A 20,648-nucleotide genomic window follows, 5' to 3' on the forward strand; every position below is an offset into this window, starting at 1 on the left:
ACTAAACTAATTGCCTTCACTCCATTATTATTCTTGGTTGAATGGTAGGATTGTTTCCTTGCGACCACCTCCTTGATACTTAATTTCATTCACCCAATTTTCAATGAATAAGGATTTCAATAACATAATAATTGCAGTACTACCATCCAATAGTGGCTAGTTCTAGGCTAGCTCATGGCAATTGGCTTTTTCTTTAAGCTCTTTCAAGCACAGACATCCCAAAAGAAAGCGGCTGGGTCCTCTGCCTCCAGAATTGGTGTCAATAAACGTAGCAGTGTAGTAGTTTGATTGGATGGGTAAGAGTGGAGTTTCGTGAGTTGGAATTCCAATATTTACATGAGGTTCATTCTTTATCACACTTTGTGTGATGGGTATTTGAGCAAAGGAAGTTAATCATAGCCTACATAAGTGATAATACTATCAAAACAAGTGTCTCAGAAAGGTTTCCTTGGTTTGCCTCTTTTCATCCCTTTTGACTTGTACTAAGAAAGAATTAGGGGAAACTGCATTTGAGTTCTGAAGGATTACGGCAGAGTAAAGTTTGTGATTCTGATATGCTTTAGCAAGAGCCAAAAGACGCAAGGATATTTTTTAGAAAAAGGGATTTCTTTTGGCGTGCAGAGATTATTGATATGAATGAGAATAAGTTGGCTATTCCGGCAAGTGCTTGGATGAGTACCACATACTCTGAATGCTCTATATTTATAACTACAAATTGTAATGTGTTTTAAATTTTATAACTATTCTATGCATCAAGCCCAGAAAACTGCCTAATAACGCATTTTGGATGATTACAGAATAAACAAAAGAATGAAACTACTTACTGAAGACACAGCAGCAACAACTAAGACGCTGCTATCAGCTTCACATATCTTTTGACTCTCAAATCAATATAAGTTCCAAGGTTAAACACTTGCGAAGCAAGTGATGCAGGAACCGGGTGCTACCCTTCTGGTGCTTTGTTCAGAGACGGATAAATAAGAACATGATAATCATGTTTTATTAAACAAACTAAAACAACCACAAAATCGATAAGCATATGGTTTTTTTTTTTTTTTTTCTTTAATTAAAGGTTGGTAGCACACGAGTAATCGGTGAAGATCAAAGAAAAAAGGCTTGAGAATCTACGTCTAGCAAATTCAAATGATTAACTCACGAATCAGATGAGGAAATAGTCATGAACTTGATATGGGGTCACGTTAGAAAAACAGAAAAGCCAATCCAATAAAAACATGAAAAATGTTGATGCATAAGTTCCTTGAACAGGAAACAAATAATCTTTTTATCTCTGTCTTAGTCAAAAATCATGACTTCCATTATCTACTAAATGAATCTTCTTAACCCCAATAACATTTGACAAAGGAATGAGCTGCAAGTACAAAAATCACCCATTTCAATGGAATGATTGCGCTGTAAACAACAAATCTGTTAAATGGAGGAAGAACAATATATATATATATATATATATATATATATATATATATATATGTTGTTTTTGTTTCCTTTTTCTTTATAACTTTTGAGAATGTCTGATTAATTGAATTAAAATCATTGGAAACTGCTAGGAGGCAGAAAATGAAGAAGATGCAGGATTTTTAAGAGGCACAATGCCTGCATTATCCCCGCTGCGTAATACTCCAACCGATCCAAATCCTTCTTCTTCATCCTCAATGTATTTCAAATCATCAGTACTCCTAATTGCGCCATGAACCACAACCACCACCACCCCCACAAAGAGAGCAATAATAATGTTATCGCTTACATTTGTAAACAAAAGCACCATGACAGTAACCGTCAGCAACAATGTCATCACAGCATTATCATGCATGACAATGTCAAAAACCACCAAAGGATCTCCCTCGCGTAGAAAATATAGGAACAGCCATGCTGCCATCATGATTATAAAGACTATTAATGAAATGGGATGCCAGAGCAAGCTGAGGAAGAGGATGACAAGTATGATAATGACATAGTTGTATCGGAAGTATGCAGCATTCATTTTGATACTTTGAACAGTTTCGTGGAACGTGGTGGGAAGGTTGAAGGACTGCAGCTGCATCATTTCCCTCCATGGCCTTCTTGTACCGAGATTCGATTCAATCTTTTCTCTCGCGTTCAAAAGAATGCGCAGTTTTGATGATGGGAGTGATTCTGCAGGTATTGTTCCATATGTTGTCATCTTTCTAATGATCTAGAGAGACAGACAGGGAGATTCTGAGAAAATGCTAACGAGGATTGAGGAGAAGAAAGTGGGACATAACAATTTTTGTTTTTTTCTTTTCCTTTTATCTTTTTTAAAGGTTAAGAGAGAACGTTGAGGTGCACCATTAATCGACCAGTAGTCCTTATGGTTTATATTGTAACAAGATATATCATCATAGATATTAGGGATGGATTCCTTTTTTTCTTTTTCTTTTTTTAAAGTATATATCTATTAATGGATGATAGGATCTGATATTCAGTATGAGAAGTGATTCATGTAAACACCACGTTTTCTTAAATACAAAACCAGCTTTCTTTCCAGCTGGGTATTAGTCAACCACCAAAGCATCATCGCCATGAGAACGTTTGTTTTGATAATTCTTTTCAAGCAATAGTTACTATTTCTTAGCTAGAATCTATCAAATATAACAATGGAAACAAAAAACAAATTGGAAGAATCTCCAAAAGAATTAGAACAGTTATTGCAGATTTCACTATTTGGGAACCTCTCCTCTAAGAATCTTCCAAGGACCAGAGTAGAACTTTGGCTTCATCAGAGGCACTGCTTCACCAGGATGTTCTTCCCAGTACTTCTCCTGCTCAATACCAGAAACACAATTCTTTACTTAGAACCTTGAAAATCACTAAAATCTCAATGACTTGTGGACCGACAAAACTTAATAATAGTAGTTAAAAATAGAATATTAACGTGGTAGAAATGATATTTTCAAATTCCAACTAATATGCAGAGAGATGAACACTTGACAGATCAGAGCAAAAGCTGAAATGTTAAGCATATTATTTGAACAGAATCATCCAGCTTTTATGATAAAAATCAATCAACTGGAAATGCATAACTAGTACATACCAATCAGTGTCCGAGGGTTAAATTAAACAAAACAAGTCTGTAACCCTTTCTGTAATTATTAGAATTGAAATATAATCTGAAAATATATGAAAGTATCAATCTTTACTTTGTAGAGTTGCTCAGTGATAGCAGAGGCGACAACACCAGTATAAAACGCGGCTATATAAATAGTGATCAGAGGAGTAAAAGATTTAGGTCTTCTGTATGGTTCTATCATATCCCAAAGAAGTGTTCTCTCCCACTTTGTGTACACATAATCTGCATATTTCCTCCATAGATAGCTTGTCATTTTAGCCTACCTTTTATTGCTCACCTGCAACTTATTTGTATATACAAGAAAAGAAAAGAAAGAATGAATTAAAATGACAAACAAAGAAACAAACCCCTAGTTTCACTGAATTATTGCGGAATTTTGTGTAATTCAATATTGTGCATAAATTCCTAAGTTTTTGAAGTACAACAAAAGAACCTAATAACTACCTGAATTTACAAAATGAGGAACCTAGCTTATGGGATCAAGATATTCAGCTAGTGAATGAACTTGAAACTTCAAGAAATTAAGTAGTGCATTTCATCCCCTACAAGAATAAGCATCACTTATGGTTTTGACAAGAACATTTGCAGCTTCTGTTTATTTTAGGGAATCAATTAATTTCAAATTCTCCTCCCCTCTAGTGTGTTTGTATTTTCTTTTAATTGAAAGGGGTCTTTGATTTTTGAAGTATTGCTCCTCCTGTAAACTTAATATTGTTACACATTATTTGCTTGTTATCCTTCAATCTGCAAGCATCACTGAATTCCTATGTTAACTACTGACAAGCTCTAGTTATTAATAAATCAGTAAGTTACTTCAATTTCCCTAAACTGCAGTAAAAACTTTATGACTCCATAGAGTAGTTTCAATTTTCAACCATCAGAGTCAGTTCAAATCCTACAACTCATGGAACACCTGTAAGTCCTACAAGTTGCTGCAGACATGATTTAATCAAAATCTATAAATATATTGATCTTATTACACCAAATAATCAACATAAGTATAATAGACGCAATATCTATTCCAATTCATACATCTTCCAACTCCAAGTTTAAGAGTGCTTAGGTACCACCTTTGGAAAAAAAAAAAAACAATTAACATATTAAGTACTAAAATAGCAGATCTTTTTATAACTATTATTATAAGAAATATCAAAATAACACTTACTCAATAAAAAATTCACGGAAATTACACATCTTCAATCAACATCTTCTTCAATTGAATATAAACAACTTGCTTCTGCAGTTGAACAAGATTCTAAAGAAAAAAAAAAAATAAGGCTGATAGTATTCAAAATATCATGTAAAACTTAATTTAAGGAAATAAATAAAATAAAATTGTTTATTATCTTTAAAACTTGCCCATAGCCAATTATGAACACTTTCTCAACTCAAAAACAGAAAAGCTTTTGGAAAAAGAAAATAAAAATGCAATTAGAAAACAGTATTGATTACAGAAAATGTTGCGAGGGTAACTAAATAATGCAATCAGAATCCAATCAAAAAAATAAAGCTAGAAACTATCTATTTTAGCATGTTAGAACTTCAAAATTCTCATAACAGTGTTCATTTTTTTGCCAGAAGCAGCAGTAGACATACTTAAATAGTTCATTACTATGAAATAAAACACTAGTACTATAACGTGAGAGAAAGTTTTAAAAAATATAAGAGACATCATCGAATATTTACTGCAAGAGAAAAAGAAAAGGACCGGCATTCTCACTTAATTTGAGACACCCTGGCTTTGAAGGCTTCGGAGTTCCTTTGGGAACAGTCAGGTATAAATCCTGTTGGAAAAAAAATGGCAGGGTAGGGGAAAAGAGAGGACCTTGCCATTGCTGTGTAGATCATGTGGCATACCCGAAAATAGGAAGAAACTAAGATTAGGACTAAAATTTTCATACTTGCTGCAATGCACTGAATTGGAGTATTTAACTTTATTGCCTCCCTAAAATGCTATTAACTGGTCCATAACTAAGTCAAAACTCAATATTACAACAAGAAAATAGCTGCTTTTCTAGAAGAGGTCAAACAATAGCCAAACATCTCAAGCAAAAATTTCAATCTTCATGAACATTCAGATTCTTGTAATACCTAAATGAAGAAAATAAGAGACAAAGACAGAAAATCAACACCACCTAGATCACCGGAGACTGCTGCGAGGGTTTAAAGAAGCCAGATGACCGGCGGCGACTGATGCGACGTTGAAGAAGAAAGATGACCGGCGATTGAGGGTTTGCAATGGTGGAGGCTTGAGAGGTTAGAGGGAGGTGTAGAGGCTGTGAGAGGTAGAGGAGATGAAAATAGAATTAAGGTTTCTCCAGTTATTTTAGTTTGCAAATATATCAAAACTACATAATTTTTTATTTTGCATCAATTTTTAACTTTTCTTAAATGCATATATAAAGTATTTACTCCTATTTTGGTCGTAAATAATTTATTAAATTCATATATCATATTTATATTTTTATATTTTTGAGATATTTTAGAATTAAAATTTTATTTATATATACATCTTGAGTTTTGATGATATTTAGTTTTTAGTTTATCAATAAATAATATTAATTTTTATTTAAATTATAATTTTATTTCATGAATATAATAATATTTTCACATTTTAAAAACCTGCCCTATGTTTTTAAATAGGATAATTAATTATTTAATTGTTAATTTCTTTGAGATTAATTAATTAAAAATAAATATAAAAAATTTAAATCGTACTGAATATAAAAAAATAAGTAAAAGGTTATTTTATAAAAATAATAATGTTATCTTATCACTACATTAATTAATAATATTAATATTTTTGATATTAAAATAGTGTTGAGGTTCTGAAAAAGAAAAATTAGGTCCTATGTTACAGGGATGATATCATGAACTTGAGATAAACTTAGATTATCTGTTCTTTCCTTCAATGATATTTATTATATGAACTTGAGATAAACTTAGATTATCTGTTCTTTCCTTCAATGATATTTATTATTTCTTGCAAACAAATGATATTTAATTTCCATTTGCTTCAAAAATAAGTGGTTTAACTTTAAATAAAACTATATAATATTTATTTTTCTTATTATTCCATCTCATATGACTCAGTTCTTTTCAATGAAGATCTACGTCTCGTTTCAGCTGAAGAAAACTTCTCCAAAGAGAGGAAAAGCGAGAATCGAATTATATGATATGGCAATTGCTATGAAGAAAAGCAAGAAGTTGTTTCTGTTCTAAAGCTTGGCTCAGTCGCAATCCTCTCCAAGGCTGTGACTTTGTGATTTTTCAACAGGCGGAGCCCAGTTAATAAGAAAAGAAAAAGCCGTAGCTATATGAATCAAATTGACATGAATTTTGGAAGTGAAGCAGATACAGAGGTGGTTTCATCCCACTCAAGTCCATCCCACCATTCCTTGCTCCCGTACACTGTCGGTAATGTCAAGGTGCTATGTGTTTTGATTGGCAGCATTTTCAGCTTTGGGCAATCAATCACTGCAATAGTTTCCAGGGTAGGAAATGCCAATGCCCTTTGAGCGATACTCCTCAGTTTAGGTAGGTTTCGGATGGATAGAGTTTTTAGGCTTGGAAATGCCTTTGGAGCTTCCATTGGCATATTCTCCCTGCTCACCACCTCTTCCATCTCGTTGCAGTACATCAGGTAAAGAAACTCCAAATTTTGAAGTTGAAAAACCCATGAAACTTCCTTCAACTTATGGCAATGCCAAATGTTCACCGAACGAAGATTTTGCAGACATTCTCGAGTCACTGGATTCTTCCACACTACTACCAAGCTCGGAAGACCATGCAAGGCAAGAACCTCCAGGCTAAGAAGCCACTTATCTCCTGCCTCTTCGTCGACTTCTAAGTACTTTAAGTCATAACAGTTATTGATGCTGAGTCTTCTCAAGTTTTTGCCATAACTGGTGTTTGATGATATTTGTAAACAAAATAGTCTTTTGCACTCCTTTATGTACAAATACTGTATAGTATTCAGCAAGCTGCTGAAAATACCAAGCTTCTTCAGCATCTTTGATTCCTTAATAGTGATACCAAGTGTTGTTAGGTGCTTCAAGCATTCCAAGTCTGCAAACCCAACTTCTTTCGCAGTCTCAGAATTGTTTCCTCCCCAACCTGCATAACTGTAATAAAAGTTCAGGACTCTCAATCGCAGAAGGCCCGATAAAGCCTGCTGTGGGATTGTTCTAAGAGACGTTGCACGTTGCAAATCCAAATGCTTCAACTTTGACAGATGCCCAAGCTCTTTAGGCAATGCAGTTATCTTTGTTCCTGACAAGTCAAGATGTTGTAACTCGACCAATCTATTGATGGATGCAGGGAGCTCTCTAAGACTAGTTAATGACAAATCCAAAACTCTTAGAGAGGGCATTAAAAGAAAATACGTATCTGGAATTCTGCTCAAACCGCTGTTATACTGCAGCAGCAATGTTAACAAATTGGGGCAGTCAGGTACCTCTGCTAGGGTTGTGATCCCATTGTCCATTAATGAAACTCGTTGTGCTCCATTCCACCTTTCAGCATCTGGGACTGCAGTCAGACCCATACTGGCCTCCACTAGAATTAGACCCTTGTTCAATCCGCATTCAGTTGCTATCCACAAGGCAAAACTTCTGACTACATCATGCATCTTTACTTGGGTCTTCTCTTCACCAGTTTCTAATAGACATGCGACTTTCAAAGATCCAATAATAGCATGTCCTTTATTATGAACATTACTGTCTAGAAATCCTTCCCCTATCCAATACTCTATAAGCTGCTCCTTGTCAATAGAATAGTCTTCAGGATACAGAGCACAGTATAAGAAGCATGACCTCAGAGTATCAGTCTCTAAATTATCATAGCTGAATTTGAGAAGAGTAAATACATCTTCCATACCTCGAATTTCTGATGGGTATCTGTTCAGTATCTCCACTGCATACCTCCATTCTTCCTCAGTCTCTTTATTGGCCATAGCTTTTCCTATGGTAATTAAGGCAAGAGGCAGGCCGCCACATTTTCTGACAATGGTCTCGGCATAAGGTCTAATAGATTCCCACTCCAAAATTTCCCTTCCTGCCATCTTGTCGCAGAATAGTTTCCACGAATCCTCCTTTCCCAAGATTTCCACTTTGAGTTTCCGATGAGCATCCAAGTCACTGCACACATCCAGCGAACGTGTTGTAAATATCACCTTGCATTTGTTTTCCTTGTTTGGAAGAGGAATTCCAATCTGCTGAAGATCAATTCCTTCCCAAACATCATCTAACAAGAGAAGAAACTTTTTACTTTTCATTACTCTGTAAATTTTCCATGCTCGCTGCTCCCGACCTTCACATTCTTCCCAAGACAAGCCTAACCTTGCACCAACAGCCTGTTGGATATTATCAACAATAAAATCCTTCGAGACCACAGCCCATATCACGACCTCAAATTCGTGTGATTTGGTAAGGAATTTGTTGTTAATACTCTTCAAGAGGGTTGTCTTTCCTATGCCTCCCATTCCATAAATTCCAATAATTCCAACTTCATCCTCAGCAAGAAACTGTTGAACCTTCTCCACCATCATATTCAGGCCGACAGATGGCCTAATGGGCATCTCCTGAACTGTTTCAGAAACCAACCCGTCTGCTATAACAGCATCAAAAGCTCCTTTTCCAATAAGTTCATTAATTTCCATTTGTAACTCCGAAACTCTCTTGCTAAGCTTGTATCTCGTACAAGAATTTGCAACACAGCACATAAAACATTGCTTCCTCTGCCCAAGAACTCCAGTAATCAAGCTTGCTTTAGTTTCAACATCTTTAACTCTTTCTAGCCACCCTTGGACTTGGCATGTGCAGATCAATCCTTTCAACTCCGCACAATCAACCTGTCTCTGTATGTCATCCCTTTTGTACTTCAATTCCTCTAGTAAAGTTGTGAGGGAGTGAACCTTTCGGTTCACATTAATAACATAACTTATTTTTCGAGCCATATTGTCGCATGTACTGCAAAGTATACCAATCAGAGGACCTATAACTTCCATGGATAAAATATTTTTGGTCTTGGGTAAAGAAAGAAAGAAGAAACTGAAAGAAGCATAACCTCAATCTAATAAATCATGATATGAAGATATCAGCACACTTAGACCAGACTGCAGTGAATATGCTGATTTCTTACTGGTTTATTGATGTGCCATCAACTCTCATAAATTGGAAATTGACCCGTCACCAACTCTTCTTTCTTAGAAATTTCATAAGGCTGCCATTGTGGAAAAATTTTAAGTGGACTGACCTAATGTTTGGAAGCTGTTGACTATCAAAGTTTTGTTTTACCACTTTTGTTTCTCTAACAGACATTCCACTTGACTGTTACAAGATATCTTTCTTCGATTACTCACTAATTTTTATTTTTTTTTAAAAGGTTTCTCTCAAATTCACTAAACCCCGGTTTCACGTTGGTGCAGTTTATCCCAAATTTGAGATTTAGAATTAGACTAGAACGACATATGTTTAGCATTAGGATGTGTTTCCTGAACTAGTGAAAAAAATGGCTAAACAAAGAAATTGTCGATTTTTTTGCTCAAAAACATCAAAAACTGTCTTTTTTTTTGCTTTCAGTTGTAATTTCTACAATGAGAACCGGTCATCAGCTAATCACAGCAAAATGGACTATGCACCTTTACCAAAAGGAATAATGCAATTGGAGTCAATTGCAGAGCAGTTAGTTAGAGCTTAAGAAAGAAAATAAAAAGGCGATCATGATAGGCATATGCAACTTTGCTTGAGCTGAGGAATAGAGACGAGTGTTGCCGTTGTCTTTATAAGCAAGAAATGAAATATATAAACAAAATGTGTATATACAAATACCTACTATTATTTGGACTACTCATGGCGCTTAAAAGTGGAAGAAAGAAAATAGAAAAGACGGGGCCTATAGTGTGAGGTAAGTTCTTATCATAGTTGCTCCAGTTGGATCAGAAAATAGATGCCTAACAAGGGACATTCTCAAATCATTTGGTGCAATAACAAACATATAGAAGGCAAATAGTAAGAGATCAGCTGAGGACAGACTTGAACCAAGGAATCCCTGCCACATCCTGCACAGAGCACTTGCATCAGTTATTTTGAGAAAAGAACTGCCCACGAAGTAGTAATATTTCCATAATTTTACAGACACCAATGCAATTATTAAAGAAAAAATTAACTAGATATCTTATTCAAGTTCCACCCATTAAGTGGATGATGGCATTCTATGATATCTCGGACTATGGACAAGTTTTTACTGAATAAACAACCTGCTGCTCTAGGATTTCCGCAATTAAGCACGTTTGTTGTCCATATATTGTTTCATCAATCAATCAGAACCAGAGAAAGTGTTTTAGGTAGCTGGTTCTCTGCAACATGTCATTCTTAAGACAAATAATTCGATTTCATCTGAAGCACAAGTAACTTCCTTCCTGAGTCAGAAATCCTGATATATCTCACTACCCACTCCTTATGATCACGGTATTCTAAAACATCCCAACCTCCACTGCATATTAAAAGAACCACCATAAATCACCAGTAAGGTAATGCTGCCTCTAGCTGTCGGGATTGGGTTGGTTTTTGAGAATATGCCGCATATGGACATTTCAAGATAAAAAGTTTCCTTTTGGATATTAATAGAATTCGATGCATATGAACTAGTAAATAACGATAAATGAGAGAAGAATAAATGTAAACAGAATCATATGAATAAATGTAAAAAGAACCATACCAACTGGGTAAGCGGAAAAAGGTGTGGAAAAATGTCCTAATGCCCTCAATATCCAGTTGTATTATAAGTGCTAGTCCAAAGAGAAAGAATGCCCTTTGACGTTTCCTTTCTTGTGGCCAAAGAGTATTCCAAGCTGAGAAAAGGAATGAAGTTGTAACGAAAATAAATCTTCAATTTACTTTCATTTAGATGCAAATGACATCATTAAGCATGACAAGAAATAATTGCATTACTTCTCTTATGAGTATGTCGACACATAACATACCTTGCATTGAGATTGCGTTACTTCTTTTACAAGTAAGCTTGCCATTAGATTGATCTTGTTTCAATATACTTGCAATTACAGAAGCATAATTTGGAGCCTCTGACAATGATCTGACTACAGAATACCCTGTTTGAGAAAGCAAGAAACGAAGTGTCAATCAAATTTGAATTGCTTCAACTTCAAGAAAATAGAGATTTTATCTGACCCTCTTTTTACCTGTGGCTGGATGCACCATACTAGCTGCAGCACCAAATGCAAGGTTCTTTTGCTCAGTGTTAGGCAAGGAACCACCAACTGGAATATATGACCATTCCTGCATAAATCATTGGAGAATTATTTTGTTACGCTTCTGATAACAACATAACCCATTACGCAATAAGAGAGAGAATCCTAATAGTACCAACATTACAATTGTCCAAAGTTCTGACTTTCACTTAAAGAAATAAGCTTTCCTATAAGAAGCCATAATCTATATCGAGGAGCGTGAGCATGCTATCTAGGCAAAGTAAATAAGAATAAATTATCAACCGCAGTTTGGTGTGAGGACACAAGTTTTGGAAACAACACAAATAGTTATACATCTGCCTGGACAGCATCATGGATTTGGTTATGAAGATTACCTCTTCATAGGTTTTTAGAATGCGAATTCCCATCGTCTCTAACCGTGACATGAGTTTTCTCTTTAACAAGTCAAAAGGCATAGCACCTTTGGAGGCCAAACAAGTCTCCTGCATGAAATCATAATTTAACTCTTCACCATTATTGTTATGACTAAACGTACGTTTACTCAAAATGAATCGAATGAACAGACCTCAAAGAAAACTCTTGTTGATGACATGGGCATAGCATAAAGAAAAGTTGGATATTCAGCTTCTAAATGGGGAACTTTTTGTTTAATGTAGTCTCTGTAATCCATGAAGACCATCAGACTAGGATCATATGGATTGTTTTCCACCTGTTAATATGAAGAGAATTGATAGCGTTATAATTGGTCATCAGTGCATCTCTTAGAATTTTCTGAAATTCCCATCTGTTCTTAGAAGAGGACTGCAGATCAATAAACCAAAGTTGCACTTGAACACCATTGTTTACCTTAATTTCAATCTACCAGTCATTTTATCCCAAATTATGGAAAAGAAAAGGTTAACACACACAATACTTATGTACTATACTATTCCCTGTAGTTGTTGTTGGTTTTTTATCTTTTTGTTTCTTTGTTTTCTTTCTTTTGCTAAAATAGGCACAACAAGACAGTATAGATATATGATCCATTCTCCTACATAAAGTTAAGAAGTGCAATGAAAATCTTAAAAAGAGGGGAAACGAAAAGAGGGAAAAATAAAGAATCAGCTCCAAGATGGACAAAGTTTAACAAAAAATAGATTTTTAATGATTAAGATTTTGTCATAAAATACTGTATCCTAACTCATACCTCAACCTCCACACCATAAGCTGTTTGGACAGAAACCCGTGGACCTCCCACTTCATACTGCAATAGTTTCCCTGAAGCTGCTCCAGATGCAACAGTAGCAAGCCTATAATAATACATTAGAAACTTCACCATGGATGTGTAATGTTAAAATTAAACTCATTCATGTATACAATTTCGAAAAAGAGATTAAACTGAAGATATCAATCACATTTTACCTGCAAGAAACAACAACATCATGTTCACAAGCAACAAGACTATGACCATCAGCAGCTTCAATTATTCTTTCCACTTTCGAGCTAAGATATGAAACACCTGACTCGACACACCTAGAAGAAATTAATAAAGATTATGTGCATTTAATAAAACACCACATCTTAGGGCAAATAAAAATTTTAAAAAAAGAAAGAAAGAAAAAAAAAAGCGTTCTACCTAGTCACTCATACCTCCTTAATAACTCTTCATGAAGCAAATGCCTATTAACTCGTCCATAAGCACGACCAATCAAAATAGGATCATCATCATCAAGATATACTATAGTATCCCGCCATACATGTTCAATACATCCTTCAAGTCCAAGATCTAGTACACCACATAAATTAAATTCAGGATCTGAGTAACATTTGTGATATAACAGAAAACTTTCTGGTTACATAAATATTATATTTATAGCCTTAGTCAAAAAAGCAAACAAATGCATTATATATATTTAAAGGAATAGAAGAAAAGACAAGCAAGTAATGATAGTGCATAAGGTATATATATATATATATACCTTTAAATTCATCTTCCCAAACACCATAATTATTAGTAAAAGGAAGATCAGGACCAATAAGACCAACACTTAATCCTAACTTAGCAGATTCAGCAGCAAGAGCTAAACCAGCCGGACCACATCCAATAACTACCAAATCCAATACATCATCTCCAATAGGTATAGGCCGCAACTGCATAATTAAACAAGACTATTCATTTATTTATCTTTAGCAATATCAAAATAAAACGACAATTAGAAGGAAAAGAGAAAGGTTAACAACCTTGTCGGAAAGTTTAGAATGCTTATCCATGGTTTTATTCTGCTGCATTTGAACAAAAACAAGTTCAGAACCTCCAGCTTTTATATAATCTTCCTCGTCAGCAAATTCTTCTTTATTAATAACCACACAACTATCGCTCCCTGCTTTCACTTTATATAAACGACAACGTGTTGCTGAGCTACTTCTCTGTTTATTATTTCTTCTCACTGTTCTCCTCTTCGTAGGGCAAGAAAACACCGCCATTGCTGCCAAATTTCGAGCTCCTAAACACTCCATTTTTTTTCTTCTTTTACTCTTCTAACAAACTTATATGAAAGCTGAAACTAAGGCTTACGGTTCACGCCATTTTGTAAATGAGGATCATGTGCTTCGTGATTCTATAGAAACTGAAAGCTGAGGTAAAAAAAAAAAAAACAAAAAAAGAAAAGAGGAACAAGAAGAAGAAGATTGTTTCTTTGCTACTTTTCTCTCAGTCTTTAGCTTGAGGATATGCTAAGTCGGACAACTGTCATCTAGAATCTGACACGTGGGAGGTTAAGATTGGTGCAGTAGTTCACAAAGCTATTTCTAATCAAGAAAGGCTGCAAGTCTCCGAGATAGATAAAACGTCGTCAGATTATCCAAACGTCGACGTTTTGATGTAATCTTTATTAAAGGGAGAAATTTAGGGCTGACATTTACAACGGCTTCGTGATTTCGTCCGTTAGTGACAGACAGTAATTAGAAGAAGAAGAAGAAAAAGAAGAAGGTATGACAAGGCTTTGCTAATCAAATAACGTTGAAGTAAACAAAGAGATTAAGAAAATGGGAAATCCAAAACAGAAGTGGACAGCTGAGGAAGAAGAAGCGTTAAGAGCAGGTGTAGCCAAACACGGTACTGGTAAATGGAAAAATATCCAGAAAGACCCCGAGTTTAATCCCTTCTTATTCTCTCGCTCCAACATCGATCTTAAGGTTCTCTCCTTCTCATAAGTTTTTTTTTTTTTTTAATATTTATTCAAAAGTCGATAATCAAATCTTTCTTCTTTTTTTATTGTGTTTAAAAGTAATAGATTTGGTGAAGTATGATTAATAGAGGTGTTTGTTGTTTTAACAGGATAAATGGAGGAATATGAGTGTTAGTGCTGGCGAAAAGTCAAGGACACCAAAACCGAAAGCGAATTCCGATATTCCTCCTGCTACTAAAGCTGTTTCTCCAATTCCAGTTTCCAATTTACAATCTTCTGCTTCTGTTATCACTACTTCTCCACTTGATGAGGCAGATCCTATGGTTGATGATTCTACTAAAACTTTTGGTGATGCTAAAACTGCTCCAAAGTATGTACTTTCTCTCGCCCTACTTGATGAATGATGTTTTTCTAGTTTTCATATATCACTTTGACCTGTGATTGACCAAATTACTTCAATGTACAGGTATAATGCAATGATTTTTGAGGCTATTTCAGCCTTGAATAAGCAACATGGTGCAGACACCACTGCTATTGTTAGCTACATAGAGGTCTCATCTTACTCCCAGCAAAGTTCCTTTTTATCAAAATGTTCTGTTACTTCTATTTTTCACTGATTTACCATATTGATGACTAGTACTTGAGGTTATAGAAAAACACTTCATTACTGTGATAATTTACGTACGAACATTTTGAATAAAATGTATATAGGCTGCTTCTCATAAATCTTCCTGGTTCCCTTGTCAATGCTGGATTTCTTGAGTAAATCATTTGTCAACCCCTGTAACGCTGCAACTAAACTTGGCAAATTGCTATTATTGTAAATATCTCACATATAAGGGATTCTGTATATGGAGGAAAAACTACTCTCAGATATGCTCTCCTTTGCCCAACTTTGGAGGCTGGGACGCTAGAAAAGATTTTAAGTGAAAACAATGTTAGGTGTAGAATGAAGGCATTTTGTCCCCTTGGCGACATCCGATAAAATGAGGGCATTTCAATTATTAGCCTTTGATTAGTTGCATTTGGGATTTCAAATATTGTTACCACAATTCTTACCTTTGATAATTTTGAAGTTTAGCTGGCTGTTTTGCCTGTTTTCTACTTGCTCTTTATGTTCTCTCATTTTTCATGTTCTGTTATTACAAATTTGTTCTGCTTGGGAATTTATGCAGCAAAGGCAAGTGGTGCCACAAAATTTTAGAAGGCAGTTGAGCTCAAGGTTAAGAAGGTTGGTTGCACAGGAAAAACTTGAAAAGGTCAATGAATTCTACCATTGTAATGCTATTTCTTACTTGATTTCAACATCTAGATAAATAGACTGCTTGCTTTACTGCTTTTATTTCATTAAAATGTAGAATCAATTTCTTTAGGCTTTCCCCTTTTTTCTTTTGCTTTACTGCTCATATTTCCAGTTCATCTGTTTTGTTCTCCATTGCTTTGCTGACTCCTGTTTGCTTAATAAAAAATGTGGAGTGATCACAGCACATGACAGTATCAAGCATTGTGGTTTAGGTAGTTGCAAATTATAACTAATCCAGAAACTCCCACCTTCTAAATCCCCTTGGAAAAGATAGTATATAAATAGAAGGAAAGGTGATTCTTTGAATATACCAACAAGTTACATAAAATATAGCAGCTAGTTGAAGGCTTATAGCCGGGGAGAAGATCAATATCTTATATTCTCCTTTGTCTTTCATGAAAGAAAATAATTATCACATTAGGAGAAGAGAGGTATCGATTTTGATCTGAAGAAGGCTATAATTTTGCTTCCCTTGAAATTCATGTTTACACTACAATTTTGATTCAAAGGGTTATACTAAATGGTTTTACTTTATGATAAAAATGCAGGTTCAAAACTGTTTTAAAATAAAGAATAATTCCTCATTGGAGACAAAAACGCCTACCCCAAAACAGAAAGATGTCCGACCTAGGCATTTACAGAGCACTAGTTGCATAAATTCTGGTGATACCATGGAAGAAGCAGCAGTGGCTGCTGCTTACAGGATAGCTGAAGCTGAAAACAAATCATTTGTTGCAGCTGAAGCAGTTAAGGAGGCAGAGAGAGTTTCAAAGATGGCTGAGGACACAGATTCACTGCTACAATTGGCCAAAGAGATATTTGAGAAATGTAAAGTTGCAATGTTTTTATCCCTTGTCATTGCTTTTTCCACCTTGTATTAACATGCATCTTACTTTTTGACTGTACAGGTTCACGAGGTGAGGTTGTGCTTATTGCTTAAGATACTGATACATGCCTTTACAAATGAGAAATGAGAAAAGATGACCCCTTCGAGTAGAATGCATGTAAATATTGTCTTCTTCTTCCCATATTTTTGCCAGACAAGATAAAAGTAACTGAAAGGGCTGTTTTGTATTTACAAATGTCCTGTAATTTTTAAAATAGGGCTTGGTAATAGTTATTTACAGAGTACACAATTTGCCTGTTGACATTCTTTATGCTGACTTTCTTTTACCATAATCATGAAGAGACTTTTCTATATTATTGAGGAAATAGCATTTGTTTTATCAAAAATAAGATTACCCTGTGATTTCTTGGAGTTCTTTTGGGAGATGCTTTAAAGAGGGAAATAGTCTATAAACCTTATTTGTGACCCTACTCACTGTTGTGGAATAGGAACTTTTAAGTGAAGAAGTCTCCCGATATACATACAGTATCCAGCAAATCTCAATTTAAAACATTTTACATCTCCGCCGAAGAGCGGGATTTCCAGGTGATCCATATTCGTATTCATCGTGTAACTATGATTACAATATGTACATTAGTTGGTTTCTAGTTATGGTTATTTAATGATAATGATGTACTGAATAATAAAAGAATAACAGCGTATTATAATATAATATATCATAATTATAACGGATCTGCAATAGAGTCCAAATTCACCTAAGAATTTCTCCTGCTAACCTGGTCCATGCCACATCTCCTCGCCCTGCCTTTAGATAGTAAAAACAGTTAGCCCATTGGAAGCCGATGCATTTTCTTTCTCAATCGTTTCAACATTCAAATAAAAACAGATTCGAGTAATCATGAGGTCCTTCAATCATGCATCAGTTTAGTTGAAAAAGATAAATACAAATGGGGGAATCAATTGACCATGGGACTCGTATCTTCATTTATGAATTACAAACCGTAAAGAACATTGCTTGTCAGGCCATACTTGAAGAGGAACTTCATATCTTGCACATGAGCGAGAAATTGCTGTATCATCATATCCACCATGGATCAACCATAAGCAAAATCAAGTAAATGCTTACTTAAAACACAAGAAAATTTACTGCTTGGCATCTCAAACAAAAACAATTAAGCAATAAATCAGGCTGCCTATGACATGGATTCCCCAGCAAGATTATTCATGGAACAAGAAATCTTCTCTGAAAAGGGCATGAAATCTTCTCACATATACCGGCATGGATGGGGTTGAATTGATGGGAAGGGAGGACAGCGGAGGGGGAAAGCTATGTTATTTGGCAACTATTATCTTCTTCTTTTTTTTAATTAATTTTAAATAAAACGAAAAGAAGGGATGGGAACAATTCACGTCCATTGAAGAACATTGCTTGTCAAGTCATAATTGACGAGGAACCTACATGTCTTGCACGTGAGCAAGAGATATTATATCATCATATCCACCATGGATAAACCATAAGTAAAATGAAAAAAAATACATGAACAACGAGAAAATTCACTGCCTGGCATCTCTAATAAAAGCAAGTAAGGCCAACGAGAGAGCAAAACTCAAAAATGAAAGGGCATTTTAGTTCTCAACATTATTTGTTTCCAGATAATAATTTGAATGGCAAGGACATTATAAATGTCTCCACAGTTTCAAGCTGTCAAAGAAAAAAACCATAAATTTTCTCAAATACACTGTAAAAACTCTTCTTGGCTGCTCCTCTGGAAAACTAAAAGAAGAAAATGTAACCGACTTACCTCATCAGCAAAGGAAACCATGGCATGCACATTCGGATGTGAAACTACAAGAGTACAAGCCCAAGTTCTGATGGTGTCAAGGCACTCCGTATTCGATAATTATAAAGATAATAGTGAAGTTGCCCATCACCTGGTCCAAATTTCAGCTCTTTCAGAAAAGACTCATTTTGCATGACATCTAATGCATTAAAGACGTCAAAATCCTTTTGCTTGGCAACAATAAGTGCATCATTCATCAGCTGAAGCAATGGAGTCTTAGTGGCAACATTATAATATGAATAAGCAGCTTTCAAAGTTGAGTAATTCTGATTGCCAAGGATGGATGATGGAAGAGTGTAGAAGCTGCAGAAGTCCGTGATTTCATGAGTCTCTGGGCTCTCAACCAAGAAGCTATCAACCACATCCTCAGTCGGAAGGAGCCAATGTTCAACATCATCCTCATCAAAATCAGGAGCAACAACAAACTGGCCCAAGTAGTTTCTAAGCAACCGTGTTACAGCAGGTACATCACAAAGCTCCATTTTTCTAAATCCAGGAGTAGCTGGGGAATCTGGTAATTTATAAAGTTTTATTGTTCGGCTCATTGTCATCCTGGCTCCAAGCCTAGAGAAGCCAACATCAATAAGCTTCTTTGGGTTCAATGACCTATGCCAATACTGACAAGTCGTTATTGGTGTTGGAAGAACCACTCCAGCAGTATAAGCAGCTTGCCAAATATTCTCCAAATGAACCCTCCTTGTAACCTCCTTAATCATAACAGGGGCAAGTCTCTTCGACCTAAGCTTCTTATGAACACATAAGAAATTGATCTCAGCCATTTTCACAACTTCATCACGCACCCTAATCCTTGCAGGTACACCAGTTATAAAAGCAACAAGCTTCTTCGAGGTTTTAACACGAACACCAATATGCCAGCTTCGATAATAACCAGGAGGACGCAAAGCCCATCTTAAGAACTCCTTAGAATAATTAAATCTAAACATGTTCTCATCATCCTCAACATAGTTATTCTTCAAGAGATTGTAAACCTCAGTGCAAGTTTCCTCCGAGTCAATGTCACAAGTAGTCCATTCATATGGAGTAGGGAGATTGTAAGGTTCTTGTTTCACTTCAGACAAAGGGGATGGCGGCTCGATAGGGCCCTCAGCCAAGCTTGTGTCACCAACGTCTTTGAACTGGCCTACGGGTTGAGTATCCCAAAATTTGTGCTTCTGGCCTATAGAAACGGAGTCTTGAAACCTACGTACTAAGCTTTCCAGGGAGCTATCATCATTGACAATTAGTTTTTTCCCAAAATCTTGATCTCGGTTTTCTTTAGGAGAACTGGGTGGCGAATTACTATGGTTACTGCTATCACCCATGTCAAACAAACGAAATTTTCAACAGCAACGATTTATCTATCAATATTAAAGAAAAACAAGCACTTGTTACTATAGCAAAAATGAAGCACAGATAATTAAACGGGCAAGAGCAACACAACCAAGTATAATAATTAAAATAGTGAAACTATCAAAAATTTGGTTTTTTTAATTTTCAATTTTTGGTTTAAAACTTTATTCTCCTGGAAAATAGCTAATAGATCTACGAAACAAGAAAATCAAAAAGAAAAATAATAACAATAACATAAACTCACAGCTTGAGTAGAGAAGCTTCACAGGACAGGACTGTTGAAGATTTGCCAATGGGTTTGAGAAGACTAAGCTAAAATAGAACCAATCGGATCGTCGAAGTCATTTTCCAGGCAAGAAAGTTAGGAGAATTTGGGTTGCTTCTTCGGAGGCTGCAAAGCAAGCTGTTGTGTTATGTGCGTGGCGTGGGATTGCTTTCTTTCGGGGATTTAACCAATGCCTTTTTGCTGCTCTCTGTTTCCTTTTACCTTTGTTTGCGGATTGTTCACTAAAGCCCCCCTCTAGTTTTCTGTAGTATCCATAAATTATATGATGTTTGTGTGGTGTATCATTTACATTCCATATACTTGGTGCACATGATTCTCTAATGAGCAAAAACCTTTAGAGGTTTATTTCTCATCTTTATATATATAAATGAGTTAATCTCATAATTATACCTAATTAGATATAGAGGATATAATAATTTAATTTCTCAAAAATTCTAATTTTTAACTTTTATAAATTTATATCTTAAATGTTGAATAAAAAAAGAAAAGAAATTATTATATGAAATATAAAATTAATG

The 20,648-nt window shown here is 35.3% G+C and overlaps 6 protein-coding genes across 15 annotated transcripts; 1 reads left to right on the forward strand and 5 right to left on the reverse strand.

Annotated features, from left to right (window-relative positions):
• Positions 1 to 1,499: 1,499 nt before the first annotated feature.
• LOC8272576 (PRA1 family protein F3) lies at positions 1,500 to 2,320 on the reverse strand. Its single transcript, XM_002514093.4, has one exon. It carries the CDS (start codon positions 2,177 to 2,179, stop codon positions 1,562 to 1,564), a length of 618 nt encoding a protein of 205 aa, XP_002514139.1. The 5' UTR covers positions 2,180 to 2,320; the 3' UTR covers positions 1,500 to 1,561.
• Positions 2,321 to 2,457: 137 nt separating this feature from the next.
• LOC8272575 (uncharacterized protein At4g29660) lies at positions 2,458 to 5,456 on the reverse strand. Of its 8 annotated transcripts, XM_025156524.2 has the most exons (5): positions 5,242 to 5,454; positions 4,827 to 4,941; positions 4,272 to 4,361; positions 3,177 to 3,389; positions 2,458 to 2,798 (listed from the first exon to the last, which is right to left on the reverse strand). In XM_025156524.2, exons 4-5 carry the CDS (start codon positions 3,357 to 3,359, stop codon positions 2,697 to 2,699), a joined length of 285 nt encoding a protein of 94 aa, XP_025012292.1. In that variant the 5' UTR covers positions 3,360 to 3,389; positions 4,272 to 4,361; positions 4,827 to 4,941; positions 5,242 to 5,454; the 3' UTR covers positions 2,458 to 2,696. The 8 variants fall into 8 exon arrangements, with proteins under 8 accessions (XP_025012292.1, XP_015571828.1, XP_048228207.1 ...); XM_015716342.3 differs by lacking the exon at positions 4,827 to 4,941 and having other exon boundaries at positions 3,177 to 3,383; positions 5,242 to 5,456; XM_048372250.1 differs by lacking the exon at positions 4,827 to 4,941 and having other exon boundaries at positions 3,177 to 3,383; positions 5,198 to 5,456.
• A 798-nt stretch (positions 5,457 to 6,254) lies between these two features.
• On the reverse strand, positions 6,255 to 9,729 carry LOC8272574 (disease resistance protein RPS2). 2 transcript variants are annotated; one of them, XM_025156453.2, is made up of 2 exons: positions 7,985 to 9,729; positions 6,255 to 7,885 (listed from the first exon to the last, which is right to left on the reverse strand). In XM_025156453.2, exons 1-2 carry the CDS (start codon positions 9,111 to 9,113, stop codon positions 6,429 to 6,431), a joined length of 2,586 nt encoding a protein of 861 aa, XP_025012221.2. In that variant the 5' UTR covers positions 9,114 to 9,729; the 3' UTR covers positions 6,255 to 6,428. The 2 variants fall into 2 exon arrangements, with proteins under 2 accessions (XP_025012221.2, XP_048227490.1); XM_048371533.1 differs by having other exon boundaries at positions 6,255 to 9,729.
• Positions 9,730 to 9,856: 127 nt separating this feature from the next.
• Positions 9,857 to 13,985, reverse strand: LOC8272573 (lycopene epsilon cyclase, chloroplastic). Of its 2 annotated transcripts, XR_003078295.2 has the most exons (12): positions 13,557 to 13,985; positions 13,295 to 13,466; positions 12,966 to 13,101; positions 12,738 to 12,848; positions 12,523 to 12,625; positions 11,902 to 12,045; positions 11,711 to 11,818; positions 11,307 to 11,403; positions 11,091 to 11,216; positions 10,826 to 10,958; positions 10,365 to 10,600; positions 9,926 to 10,166 (listed from the first exon to the last, which is right to left on the reverse strand). XR_003078295.2 is itself a non-coding variant. In XM_015716320.3 (11 exons), the coding sequence occupies exons 1-11, from the start codon at positions 13,830 to 13,832 to the stop codon at positions 10,001 to 10,003; spliced, it is 1,572 nt and encodes a 523-aa protein (XP_015571806.2). In that variant the 5' UTR covers positions 13,833 to 13,985; the 3' UTR covers positions 9,857 to 10,000. The 2 variants fall into 2 exon arrangements, 1 of the variants encoding a protein (XP_015571806.2); XM_015716320.3 differs by lacking the exon at positions 10,365 to 10,600 and having other exon boundaries at positions 9,857 to 10,166.
• Positions 13,986 to 14,145: 160 nt separating this feature from the next.
• Positions 14,146 to 17,009, forward strand: LOC8272572 (telomere repeat-binding factor 4). The gene is made up of 6 exons (XM_002514089.4): positions 14,146 to 14,510; positions 14,653 to 14,873; positions 14,970 to 15,054; positions 15,679 to 15,762; positions 16,355 to 16,634; positions 16,715 to 17,009. The coding sequence occupies exons 1-6, from the start codon at positions 14,361 to 14,363 to the stop codon at positions 16,744 to 16,746; spliced, it is 852 nt and encodes a 283-aa protein (XP_002514135.1). The 5' UTR covers positions 14,146 to 14,360; the 3' UTR covers positions 16,747 to 17,009.
• Positions 17,010 to 18,260: 1,251 nt separating this feature from the next.
• LOC8272571 (glycylpeptide N-tetradecanoyltransferase 1) lies at positions 18,261 to 20,429 on the reverse strand. The gene is made up of 2 exons (XM_002514088.4): positions 20,089 to 20,429; positions 18,261 to 19,852 (listed from the first exon to the last, which is right to left on the reverse strand). The coding sequence occupies exon 2, from the start codon at positions 19,814 to 19,816 to the stop codon at positions 18,500 to 18,502; it is 1,317 nt and encodes a 438-aa protein (XP_002514134.1). The 5' UTR covers positions 19,817 to 19,852; positions 20,089 to 20,429; the 3' UTR covers positions 18,261 to 18,499.
• Positions 20,430 to 20,648: the final 219 nt, after the last annotated feature.

The sequence above is a fragment of the Ricinus communis genome, chromosome 3, assembly GCF_019578655.1.
Source record: "Ricinus communis isolate WT05 ecotype wild-type chromosome 3, ASM1957865v1, whole genome shotgun sequence".
Taxonomy (NCBI): domain Eukaryota; kingdom Viridiplantae; phylum Streptophyta; class Magnoliopsida; order Malpighiales; family Euphorbiaceae; genus Ricinus; species Ricinus communis.

Excerpts from the sequence above, each read along its gene's own strand:
- LOC8272576 (XM_002514093.4), bottom strand. The coding sequence starts at position 2,179 with ATGACAACATATGGAACAATACCTGCAGAATCACTCCCATCATCAAAA.
- LOC8272575 (XM_015716344.3), bottom strand. The coding sequence starts at position 3,359 with ATGACAAGCTATCTATGGAGGAAATATGCAGATTATGTGTACACAAAG. Across the intron at positions 2,799-3,176 it reads TCACTGAGCAACTCTACAAA|GAGAAGTACTGGGAAGAACA; the intron begins GTAAAGATTGAT and ends GGTATTGAGCAG.
- LOC8272574 (XM_048371533.1), bottom strand. The coding sequence starts at position 9,113 with ATGGAAGTTATAGGTCCTCTGATTGGTATACTTTGCAGTACATGCGAC.
- LOC8272573 (XM_015716320.3), bottom strand. The coding sequence starts at position 13,832 with ATGGAGTGTTTAGGAGCTCGAAATTTGGCAGCAATGGCGGTGTTTTCT. Across the intron at positions 13,467-13,556 it reads ATTCTAAACTTTCCGACAAG|TTGCGGCCTATACCTATTGG; the intron begins GTTGTTAACCTT and ends TTAATTATGCAG. Across the intron at positions 11,404-11,710 it reads TTCTAAAAACCTATGAAGAG|GAATGGTCATATATTCCAGT; the intron begins GTAATCTTCATA and ends TGATTTATGCAG.
- LOC8272572 (XM_002514089.4), top strand. The coding sequence starts at position 14,361 with ATGGGAAATCCAAAACAGAAGTGGACAGCTGAGGAAGAAGAAGCGTTA. Across the intron at positions 14,874-14,969 it reads GATGCTAAAACTGCTCCAAA|GTATAATGCAATGATTTTTG; the intron begins GTATGTACTTTC and ends TTCAATGTACAG. Across the intron at positions 15,763-16,354 it reads CACAGGAAAAACTTGAAAAG|GTTCAAAACTGTTTTAAAAT; the intron begins GTCAATGAATTC and ends ATAAAAATGCAG.
- LOC8272571 (XM_002514088.4), bottom strand. The coding sequence starts at position 19,816 with ATGGGTGATAGCAGTAACCATAGTAATTCGCCACCCAGTTCTCCTAAA.